Source organism: Canis lupus, chromosome 4 (assembly GCF_011100685.1).
Source record: "Canis lupus familiaris isolate Mischka breed German Shepherd chromosome 4, alternate assembly UU_Cfam_GSD_1.0, whole genome shotgun sequence".
Taxonomy (NCBI): domain Eukaryota; kingdom Metazoa; phylum Chordata; class Mammalia; order Carnivora; family Canidae; genus Canis; species Canis lupus.
The window spans coordinates 27,768,255-27,780,401 of NC_049225.1; the positions used below are offsets into that span (position 1 = coordinate 27,768,255).

General features: G+C 44.7%; 1 protein-coding gene across 1 annotated transcript in view; it reads right to left on the reverse strand.

The window, feature by feature from the left end:
• The window catches only part of KCNMA1 (potassium calcium-activated channel subfamily M alpha 1), a 711,483-nt gene that overhangs the window by 196,667 nt on the left and 502,669 nt on the right, over positions 1-12,147 (reverse strand). The window contains 3 exon segments of the mRNA NM_001003300.2: positions 3,094-3,176; positions 4,946-5,051; positions 7,585-7,695. Of these exon segments, the coding sequence (NP_001003300.2) occupies positions 3,094-3,176; positions 4,946-5,051; positions 7,585-7,695 (300 nt within the window).

The following is a 12,147-nucleotide window of genomic DNA, read 5'->3' on the forward strand; positions in this document are numbered from 1 at the left end:
TCAGCCATACCCCCTATGAACCACTGCCCTCCCCCACCCCACCCCACGATTTGGCTCCCTGACACAGTCACTAGGCTACAAGGGGAGAAACAGAAACACCTGGATTCCAGTTCCAGTCTTGTACTAAGGAACTGGGTGACCTTCAGGAAATCCCTGGGCTCTTTGTGACTGTTTCCTCATCTGGACGCTGGGGGCAATGGTACCTGCTTTATTTATTTCACAGGCTTTGGTATGAGTAGCAAATGAAAGACCAGATGTGGAAATGCTTTGAAATCATTAAAAGCTCTCTCCACGTGTAAGTTATGGTTTTTGTCATTACCGACTCTGTCAGAGGTGACATTGCACATTTCCTTCTGTGACAAGGAAGGCTAAAGAACGGAATTCCACAGAAGGGCCCACCTCCTAAGCCTAATCAGAAATGCAAGTGCGTTTATTATGACTACCCCCACACACTTTGCACCAAAAAGTGCAAAAATGGAGAGAAGGCAGCCAGGGAGCTGTTTTGTCTGAGAAGGTACAACTTGTAAATTTAGGAAACGGATCACACAGAAGCCTCTTCCTGCACAAATTCAGCCTGGGCTTTTGCACTTGAAGGAATTCATTTTATTTTTGAAAAAGTGTGGTGTTGGCCTGTGCTTGTAACTCAAGGACTTTGAGCCATGGTTCAGCCCTCAGAATTCAGTTCACAGCCCGGGCCAGCTTTCTGCATTAGCTCATTTCAAATGGGTCTTTGACATTTTAATTTCAAAAGGGGCAGATTGGTCTCATTAAACTAAGGAGAAAGGAGGATTATACAAATAAGGGAAAGACGGAGCCCAATTTTTAACCCTGAACTTCCCGTTGTTGCCTTTTGCTGCCTGGGCCTTAGTTCTGATTCTGGTTAATGCGTGGCTCAACTTCATTTCTGAAGCTACCTGGGCCCTGTAATTTTTATGCCGTGGCTTCATTCCAAACACTCTGGTCACTTCCATGTCTTCGTATTAGCCCTATCGCAGCCAGGGCTTAAATGAAATATTGCTAGTAAGAGAAATGCCCATTTCAAAACTATTACTCATTTTTCAATTACTCGCTTTTGGGGAAATAAAAAGACACTAGCCCCAAAGTTCTCTGGGGGTCAAAATATTAAACTTCTTCTTTTGTTTTTTTATGTTTGAAAAATCCAAAGATGAGGACGCCTAGGTCCTTAAAGGCTACATTTTTATCACCTCAAATGATACAAAAACCTGGTGAAGGATAGAAATCCTAGTTAAGGAAAGGGTCACTGAAGCCCTCTCCTCCACCCCCCATGCTGAGCTGTTATAGTCACTTTCCAGCTGTGACTAGTTAGGGGGTGGGCCCAGGTGTGGACACATGTCCCCATGCCACCACTTCCCTGCAGGCTGGCAAGCCCCCTGCGTACAAGAGTTCATGCATCAACTTCCTTAAAACAACGGCACTAAGCATGTTGCTGAAGAAAAGCGAGAGGAAAGAACACTGTGCCAGATGTCGCTTGCCAGACACAGGGACCAGATGGTGAGGGGAAGACGTGCTCATCCCCAGTGCATGGGAAGAGACCCCCCACCTCGGAGATGTCACTTGAGACCACTGATTAGAAGCAAATGAAGGGAGATGGGAGCATCCTGAGGAAGCAACTTCCCAAGCCCTCACCCCAGGTAAATTTCGGAGCCTTGTGGAGCAAACCAAGCTGTGAGGAGAGGCTGGTCTGTCTGGACCAAGGGTGGCTGCTCACAATTAGGCAAGAGTTCTTAGGAACGCAGTGGGAGGGAAATGTCTTCTCTTCCTTCATCTCTTCTCCAGAAGCATCTCTTTATTATTCCCTTCCAGCTCTCTTGACTACTCTGCAATGTACTTAGGAGGGGAGAAGAACCCCAAGGGGCTTTAACTCTCCGGAGCCAAATATCTTAACTTTTTTGTCATTAAGTTGTCACAGAACAGTTTTCTTCTGACATGAGAAAAGAGTGAAGAGTGGGGGGGGCGGGGGGCGTCGGGCACTTCAGGGCAGGCCAAGCCATGGCCTTTCAGAGGCCTAGCAGGTTTACAGGAGGGCATTGGATGGTGTGCTCCCCACCTTCCCAGAGATGTTCTGTAAAAAACTGGGGGGTTGGGGGATCCCTGGGTGGCTCAGCGGTTTAGCACCTGCCTTTGGCCCAGGGTGTGATCCTGGAGTCCCAGGATGGAGTCCCACATCGGGCTCCCTGAATGGAGCCTGCTTCTGCCTCTGCCTGTGTCTCTGCCTCTCTGTCTCTCTATCATGAATAAATAAATAAATATTAAAGAAAAAAAACCATGAACCTTTAAAAAAAAAGGGTGGGGGTTTGAAGACAAATAGGTGTGATAACTTCTCTGTAGAACATTACCTTAGAAAGTTCTCTGTAGAACATTATCTTAGAAATGCATTTTAGTATTAAAAGCACTGAGAAGGCTTTCAGTGAAGACACTGCTTCATCCTGGGAAACTGGCTGAAACAAGCTCATCAGTCCACCAACTCCTCTTTGTGGGGGCTATTAATCAACATGTTTACAGACACAGTCAGAAAGCTCCAACACGGAGCTTCTCAAGCTTGGCACTATTGACATTTGGGGCCCGATAATTCTCTGCTGTGGGGAACTGTCCCGTACGTCGTCGGATATCGAACAGCAACCCCTGGCCTCTACTTTCCGGGATGTGAGCAGCATCATCCCCCCATTATGACAACCAAGAACATCTCCAGTTATTTCTAAATGTCCTCTGGGGGACAAAATCACCCACAGTGAAGTCAATTCAGGTCCACTCCCTCTTAGGGAAAATAGTACTTTACTTTAGGCCTACACCCAATCTCAATCTGTCTTTCCTAGTCCTGTCTGAAATATCTCAAACCCAAGACCAGTTGTGAGCCCCAGGGCTCCCATGTGCCAAGGATAAGCCTTGTGTCCTTGCCCTCCACAGCCACCAGTGCCTCAGCTCCCCCTGGACCTATGATTGTGGCAAGGTGGTAGGGTACATATGGGGGAGAGAAGGTCCCACAGAGATGATGCTCTGCAGGAAACTCAAGAGGGCACCCAATGGACTGCAGAGCACCAAGCCTAGAGCCTCCCCTGGCCTCCCTAGTGTTACCTCATTATGTTGGAGGCGTCTTCAGCATCAGGGTCAGCGCAGTACTTGTTGGCAAGGATTAGGCACGCATCTGCTGACTCTATCTAAGACACCAAAAGGAAAATCACAAAACACAAACATATAAATAACCATGCTTGGTTGCAGTCTTTCTCTGTTGACGGCTTTTGGAGAATCTGGTGCTTTGCAAGGAAAGAAAAAATAATCCTGAGAGATTATAGTTTTTGTCAAAAGTGTAAGTTGCAAGTTCTTGTTATGGTATAAACATTTTATCTTGTTGTTGTTAGAGGGTACAACCTGTACCTTGGTAATCAGACTTTTCATTTTGCATAGTCACTTTGATGTAATCTTTCCAGATTTCTTTAAATAACAATTAATGAAGCCTTTCAGTCCCCTCCCCGCCTCCTTTCCCAACCAACGGATCCACACCATCATCCTAATTTTTTTAGTCGGGAAATGGTATTAGGTGAGCTAAATCACTTCTCTCAGGTTACCAAGTTAACTGAATTGTTGGGGATTCAGAAATTGAGACTCCAAAGTCCTTCATCTGACCTTTTTCACATCTTAACTTTGGAACAGAAGGAAAATAAGAGCCCTAAATCAGATAACAACTCAGTATTCTTTAGTATTAAATTAGCATTCAGATATTCAAAAGACAACAAATCTATGTGTATGAAATGATGTGTTACAGATGACCTCAAAACCTACTGACTTATCTAAACATGAGCCAAAATAAGATTTAGGCCTTTGAGGGAATGATGAGTTATGCTAATAATTGCTTGCATCTAAATTAGGTCCTTGAACAGTAACTATTTTCTCCAAGTTCTCATTAGATTTCACATTAGTCATAACTTGGATCATGTCTGGATAATATTAAGATTAACTGGACTCTATAAGCATAAGAATTCTTGTGCTGGCTCAGGTCTGCAATCTGTCCCGTTCGATATGTTGTACTTAATAGACCATTCCTGCATTTTGGTGGGAGGCCATGGTTTCCTCCATGGTATGTCACAAATTGTCTCTACTTTTCTTTAATAATCCAAAGAATTTACCCAGATCCTTCTGGCTTATTCATGTTTGCCAGTGACATTATTGACTAAATTATGTAGTGACCACAGTTAACATTTAGATGTCAGTGGATTCACAATATTAATCTATACCCAATATTTGTAGTGAACATGCTTACAAATATTGAACGTGCTTACAAAATCTATATAAAACGAGCCAAGTAGCAGATGCCACTTTGCTGTATCCCTTTCCTTTATAAGCCTCAGGTCTGTTTTATAAGAAGATTCTAACTTAATAGATTTTGGAATGAAAGATTACCCTATTACCCAGTGATATCAGATATCTGCATGTTTAGTTTTGTGCTTTTAGTCTTTGGTGGTGAATAAAAAGGAAGCTCAAGATGTTTTACGGCCTGGTAGAATTTTATTTATACTTTATCCTTCATGTTCCTTTCCAATGTAAATAATAGATTTCAGAGCTACACTGAATCCAATTTAAGTATTTAAGATAGGAATTATCTTAAATATTATCTTGATTATTATGTTATATATGCATCTACTGAATCCATACAACTGGTCTACTTCCTTGAGGAGTGCTGATATTGAAGGAACTGGCAAAATAACTTTCATTTTATGACTAGTCCAAGTGAGGGAAGTGGTCTGGCAAGTGCCAGCAGAATGAAGCTCTGGGGTCAGTGGAAGGGTGATGTCAAGGCTGGTGGCATCAGACTTATCTTATTAGGGGTGTGCAGGTGATGCTTGGCCTTCCTAGGAGGCATATGCCCTCACCACAGAGTCAATCCCCCTCTCAGTTGGAGTAAAAACAGAAGTCACCTCTTCCTTCTTACCTTGACTCTTGCAAGATCATGTGGGTTGAGGACTGAACCCTGATAAAATTCCACCTGAGTAAAATGTCGTTTGAATAGAGCCTCAAGCTCCAGGTTAGGGGAAATGCTGGCAGGGAGAGAAAGAACAACCATTAATAAAACAGACTCAGGTATTTCTGCTTCCATGGCCTTCTTTCTCTCTGACTTCCAAAGAGAAAGACCTAGGAAAAGGCTTTCACCTTCAAGACAGACCCCTTTCTTGCCAGACATAAAAGTTTCAAACTTGAGAAAAATAAAACCCCTACCCACTGAAAACCAAAACCAGCACCAAGAGATTCACGGTCTTCACAAAGTCTGAGGCCTATGAGATAAAATGTCTTCGACTTTGTTAAAAGTGGAATCCCCATCTGATGAATAGAGACACTGGGCTGTGACATCAGAGATTAGCCAAAAATGCCCCTGGTAGAGCCTCCTGTCATTCCCTCCCTCAAAGCCTCTTCTCTGCTTCTCAGCCACGTGAACTTTTCATCCCCCTGGGCCTGGATCAAAACATGTCCACCTGTGAGCGGCCACAGACAGAGTTAATTTACTCTTGGTACTATTCTTGATCCACACATGTGTACACCATTCATCATTCTTAGTGTTGAGCTGTACAGACATCTTTCCCATTGGACGACAAGGATTAAAACACTGATTGACCTATTCATTCATTTATTACTTCTGCAGAGATGAAAAATATCTTCTCTCTATAAGGTATTATGGCTAGGCCCTGGGAGATGATATTTCGTTCAATCTGCTAGGTACCAAGAACTGTGTTAGTCAATGCTTGCCTAACATTCATTAAGCACTTAGAGCAAATTGTTAATGTTTTTGAGCATTTCCTATGTGGCAGACACCATTCCAAGCACTTGACAAGTATTAACTCATTTAAACCTCAAAACAACCCTAGAGGAAGGGATGCTATTAACCCAAAGCTGCAAGAGGTTAATTAACCAGGCCATCTACTACGATGCTGATGCTGACAGATGCTGGGGACACAAAAGTGAATCCCAGTAAGTGAAGTATGAGCTGCCAGCTTGTTGATTCAGACTCAAGCGGTGGGTGAGAGAGAAACAGAGCCTGTGCAAATTGGACCAGTTTTTGAGATCCATTACTGGTCAGGCCCCTTGGGAAGTCGGCCGCGGTCTCTCCCTGATGCAAATGCTCTGTGCAATTGTGCCTCTCGACTAAATAGACTTCAGTCAGTGAATACAGGCTAGATGTTGAGCTCTAATTATTGCACATGTGCTCATCTTGAAATGCCCAACCAATATGAGGGCAGAACCTACGCACTCTACTTCTCTGGAACCTTCCAGAATGCTCTGCAGAGGACAGGCCCCTCAGATGGTAATGAGAGGCCAAGCCCTGCATTGGATCTGTGAGCTCTGCTCCTGTGCTCACGACCCGGCTGGTCTTTTCAGAACTTGGAGAATTCAGTGCTGAGAAGCAAAACGCTAGCACTCAAACATGGCGGGCAGTTTGGTATTCTGTGAATAAGTGTCAAACGAAGGAGATGCACAGAACAGAAGCTTATAGGGAAATCAGCTTTCATGGGATCTCAGAGCAGGATTGAGTCCTGAGCCATCAACCCCCTCTGGAGCCACACCAATTCACAAGCTTTGTCCTTTGGTAACTTGGGGCTAGTGAAGGCCCTATGATGGCCCCATTTCCATCAAAATATAAGATGGTGCCATGCCCGAGTCCCTGGACTCTCTATCCCTGTGGCAGGCTAACTTTTTCCTTAAAAGGGGATCAGGCAAAGCTTAAAATCCCAACAACATTGAGCAGAGGGAGAGATCTTGCTTTCCTCCACTGTCCAACAAACATGATAAGACCTATCTTCTAAGTTGCTTATCTAGCCTAATATATTTTATCTTTCACCATAATAGCTAACATTTGTTGTGCACTTCCTGTGTGCCTGACTCTGCTCTGTATACTTGACGTGGACTATTTCTTTTCATTCTCTCTACATGGTAGAATGAAACCATTGTGATCTCCCCATCTTAGGAATATGAAAACTGAGGCCCAGGGAGGCTAAGTAACTTACTCAGCAAGATTCATAAGGAATCCTCTGAGTTCACAGCATGTACATTGACTCCCTGTGTTGATTAGAGATGGGACCAGCACAGGGTCCTACACTGAGGTTTCTAGAAATAGTAATTGCTGTTGCAGCTGTTGCGAGCACTTTATACCCTGCTTCCTCTTATGTTTGGGTCTTGCCTGGCCACTATGTCACTCCTTCAGTTGTAAAGAATCCATCCACACCATACAGCTCATTCTGCACCAGACACTGCAAACACACCTAGATCCAATAGATCCAGACAGCTGATGAGACAGTAATGACATGTTTGCCCCATAATAAACTTCACTCGCATGTGCCTGAATTGCCTCCATGGGGGCAGGTGCCGTGCTCACCACTGAACTAATGTGTCGGTTCCCTTTCCATTAGCTCCATGGTGTCCTCTCTAAGGAGGCCACTGGTGGGGGGAGGGTCATGGCCAATTCAACTCTGCACTCCCCCCAACATGGCCCCTTCACCACCACTCCTATGGACACTCAGGGAGTCCTTCTCGGGGTGCCTGGTTCGCATGGAGGGTCTTGAAACAGCAGGGGCCCCTTACTTGTGAAGAAAGACGATCTCCACATTGACATCGTCCCGGTCCTTGTGCAGGAAGTCCTTCAGGAAGTTGGAAACACTCTCCAGAGTGATGTGTCCGCAGACCACAATGTGCCTGAACAGGAGAAGCCAGTCAGATGGGGCCAGCTTGGCACTGACCCAGCACCCACCCCACGCAAGACAGAGGAAGCGCACAGCTGCAGGGAAGCATTCATCTCCTCCCGAGGCCTCAATTAAAGCCCAGCTCCCATCCCCAGAGGGCTGTGAGGCAAAGCAGCGGTGCTGGCAGGTGTTCAGAGACTCCTCGGCAGAAAAGGCATATGGCTTCTCACCTGATGCTGCACAAAATCCTATTAAAAGCCCAACCGTTTGGCCAAGTGGTTTTATGCATTTAACAATAAGTGACATTATGCTTGTGCTTAAATGCTGCATTATCAAGTCCCTTGCAGATTCATATCTTTCCCTTTCTGCCCACAAAGCGTCCTCTTGAGAGATTTACCGAATGAGTCTTGGTTTATGACATAGAGCTTATCAGGTAATGAGATAACAAATCTTGCTGAAACGATGATTTTGTGTGTAAGAAAGCGGACTTTTATCAGGGTGGCTAATGTGCGGCTTGACACGTTATGGGCTCTGCTGGCCATAAGCAGTAAAAAGGAAATTTTGCATTTTTCCACCATAACTCCTCCGACAATGGGGGCATGTAACACTTTACAGTAAGTGAGCATTACTCAGGGCTAAATGAGGATGGGACGCCTATGGAATCGGAGATCATGCCGCAGGCTGTGTATCCCCAGATAGCTGCTTCCCTAGGGTGTCTGAGATTTCCACGAGGGCCAAAGCATTTTACTTCAAGATGGGGAGAAGCTAGAAAGGAATGAGGCTGGAATTGTCTGCCTTGATCCAGGGAGCTTTGGACTCCTGTTTCTGGAGATGGTGGTTTCCCTCTTTTCCAGAACCTCTAGGACAACAGTCCCCCCAACATCTTTGTGCTCCTGGACCAGTCTGATGAATCTGAACCAATCTGGCTACCCCGTGGTAGCCAGACATTTGCTATCTGATGCTCCATCAGGAGTAAGCCCTTTCGTGCAAGGGTTAGCCCCACAACCCAAAGCCGAGGCCTGGCTGTGGGGAGGAAACCTGCTGGCTTCTAATAAGAAGACTGTGGCAAGGGGCTCAGCCCGTGTCTCTGTGCCTCTCAGACTGCTAGTAACAGAGGCCGAATCCCTGGCTGGGCTCTGAGGCATGGGCAGGTGGTGAACACTGAAGCACGGTAATTTCGTGGGAAAAAATTTAGAATGGCTAGGCCCCTTGCACCTCATAATTGCTCTGTGCACATTCCAATAAGGCAGAAAGCTCATTGGCTGGAGGCAGCTCATAATGGGAGGAAGTGATGATCACTTATGCAATGTTCCATTAGATGCCATTACAAGAGCCTGCCCTTTCGTTGTAATTTGGTGCTTGACTAAGTATGTGAGAATAAGGCAGTAAACTCATTGGTGAAAGGATAATGATGCAGAACAAAGAGTAAATCAATAATATGCACAATGCAGTTAATAATATCACTATTATGGACTGTTATTGTTACGGTGCTGCACTTAGTGGCCGGGCAAGCGCCAGGCCATCACAAGGAGGAAAGACCGTCAGGGGGCTGCCTCAGAAGGGACGTTCCAACACGATCACTTTGTTCTCTAGCCAGTACCAGCCAGGTTCAGGTTCTCTAGCCTTCACCACCCATCCAAATGCTCCAAACCCATATGAGTAGCTCCCTCCAGAAGTACGCATTGTCAGGACGTGGGACATGAACAGAATGCTTGGGTTATATACATTTTTATCATGTCATATTTTAAAATATTTCTTGTAGCACAAGTGCATTTATATGGACAAAACAGGCTGCAAATGAATTTGCACGTTTTGAATAAGATTTCTGATTTTGAATTTGCCAAGTGTATTCAGAAAGTGACGGAGAAATGGATCTCCCTCCTGAACTGACATCTGGAGCTGCATGGGGCAATTCTCACACTTTCTGCCTGCAGACTTCCATGACTAAGAACAAGGCCAGCATGAATCCAACGTAGGGTTCCTCCACAGGACATATGTGTGGTTGGGGCCCTCCCTCTCACCTGGATGTGAAAATAAGCCAGACTGGATTCTTTGCTCTGCCAACCAAGGCTGTGTGTGATCCTAGGCAAGCTCCTTATCCCCATTCAAAGATGAGGGAGCTGAGAGGTTAATACCACCCAGCCAGCTCCCACCCCAGGCACTGCAAAGCTCAAAGTTCTATACTAGTAGAAGCCTGGTGATTATTCAAAGCTGGACTCAAATCAATGATAGGTCCAGGGAAATGCCTGAACATTCATCCTTCCCATCCTGTACGCAAAGGACTGAATGAACATCTGCCAGCATTCCCTCTCCCTGTTCTGAAATCATTCATTTCTAGGACAGATGTGTGAGAAGTGGAAGGGAAGGAGATGAGTTCACCCTCTCACCCTTGAATCAAAGGCCCCGCCAGCTGATTTATTCAGCCTTAGAAAGAGTCAGGGTTCTCTTAGTTGAAAATGTGCTGGGTACATATAAAATATATTCCAATGCAATCAATATTATCCCTTAAGCCTTTAATTAGCTTTCACTTCTCTTAAGAAGTAGACAAATGCAGGCAGGAGAGGAGAGACAAAAAAGGATTGACTTTCCTCATTTGAAGCTAGCTGTCCAATACCATTCTAGACAATTGAGAATATATATCTTTTAGCTACAGCATGATTTCTGGGGTGGAGAGCAGCCTTTATCAAAAAGGAAGAAAAAAAAATCTTCCTTCAACATAATTGGTATTTTTGCTCAGAAAAAGCGAGATTGATTGAAAGCAGATTGCCTTTTTGCCCAAGGAGAGTTATTAGGTACATTATCATGGCAACCTTGGAGAACCCATATTGTTCCAATCTGTCCTATATCTGATTTGAAGATTTATGACTTCCCCCTTTTGTGCCAATAATCATTTCCCTCCATTTTGTTTTCCATACAGTGGAAGTTATCAAGAAGCCCACATATTGAACATGTTTGAATGCAGTTAGAGTTGATGGATGGGGAGAAGTCACCTCTCTAACTCAGCATCTGCATTAGAAGATCTGCTCCCATCAGCCTGTGTCTGAGGGAACCGGGAGGGGGTGGGGATGGGGCCTGCAGGAGCACAAGGGATGGATGGTGAAAGGGGAAAATTTAATTTCCAGAAATATTATCAGGACTTTTGAAAATTCCAGGGATGGTAGTTGGGGGAAGGATGTTATTGCAGGGAAAAGAGAAGCAGAATTTCTTATATCCTCAGTGATTGAAAATACAATTGAAAATATTCTAAGACTGCGAGCAGAGTGTGCCCTCCTTGGATGCAGAGTGATGGTTATTCACAGTGTACGATTTGAAGGATGCCAGAAAGATCCTCATCCAAAATTATCTCTGCCAGATTCCATGACACCTACAAATCTACCATGTGAGATTCGTACTTTGATAGCCTCAGACACTAAATAACTAAATAGTCTTAGGTAAGGTACCAATTCTGCATTTTACAACCATAACGTCAGAGTCTCAGAGGGGCTGGAGCTAGTACCTGATTCATGAGGTTATCTTGAGGATTTATTTAAATAGATAATATATGTGAAGGGCCCAGTGAAGGGTTGGGCCATTGTAAGCATTATTAAATGGTAGGACTCAAGTGTTATCTATAAATCAGTAGGTAAACAGATGTAAAGTGCTCTAGGGCCCCTGGAATCTCACCTAATCCTCAAACAACCCCATGTTCCTACAATCTGCATCTTTGCAGATAACCTCCCTTAACCTCAATTTCCTTAAGTCGCATGCCTGACATCCCAAAGCAAGAAAGTGACTTGTTCAGGATGTGACCCAGGTCCCCGGCTCTAATGCTCACTAAGATGAAAGTGATGGAGTGTAGAGAGCAGAGGCTGGAGGATTGTAGCTTCCACTCCTCTATGGCGGGCAGGGCTGGGCCAACAGGATGTCCTCCTGGTCACTCAGTGGAGGGGATGCTGGAGGGGTCTAACAGGAGAGACGCTTAGCCTGGGGACTAGGATAGAAAGAGATGATTCTCACTTAAAACATCCCAATGTTGTGGCATCACTAGATGCTGGCTGCATGTGGTCGAGAAAGAAAAGGCCGAGTGATGGCCGAAACTCTAAACCAAGTTTTTTACACTGAAGTCACAATGATTTGTCAAGCCAAGGGATGACAAAGTGATGCAAATATCCATGTTAGACATTATATGCTATGTCCAGCCCAGGACTACCTCACCAGCCCAAGGATCCAGATGATAAATGATCCATTTATGATGGAGAATATTTAGGAAAGTTTACACTATGAAGGTAACTAACACTGTTCCCAGAGTGGCTCTAGATTAAACTTCTTTAAACTGTTGGCAATCTTAATGAGAGATTTCTATGGGGCCTGGCCATGTGGTTTGTGAAGATGGCCAACAAACCTAAATCAATAACCATTTCTGATCCAATGGGACTTCTTTGTTTTTAAAATTTTGTCGAGTTCTGTAAATAAATCTTTCTTGGGA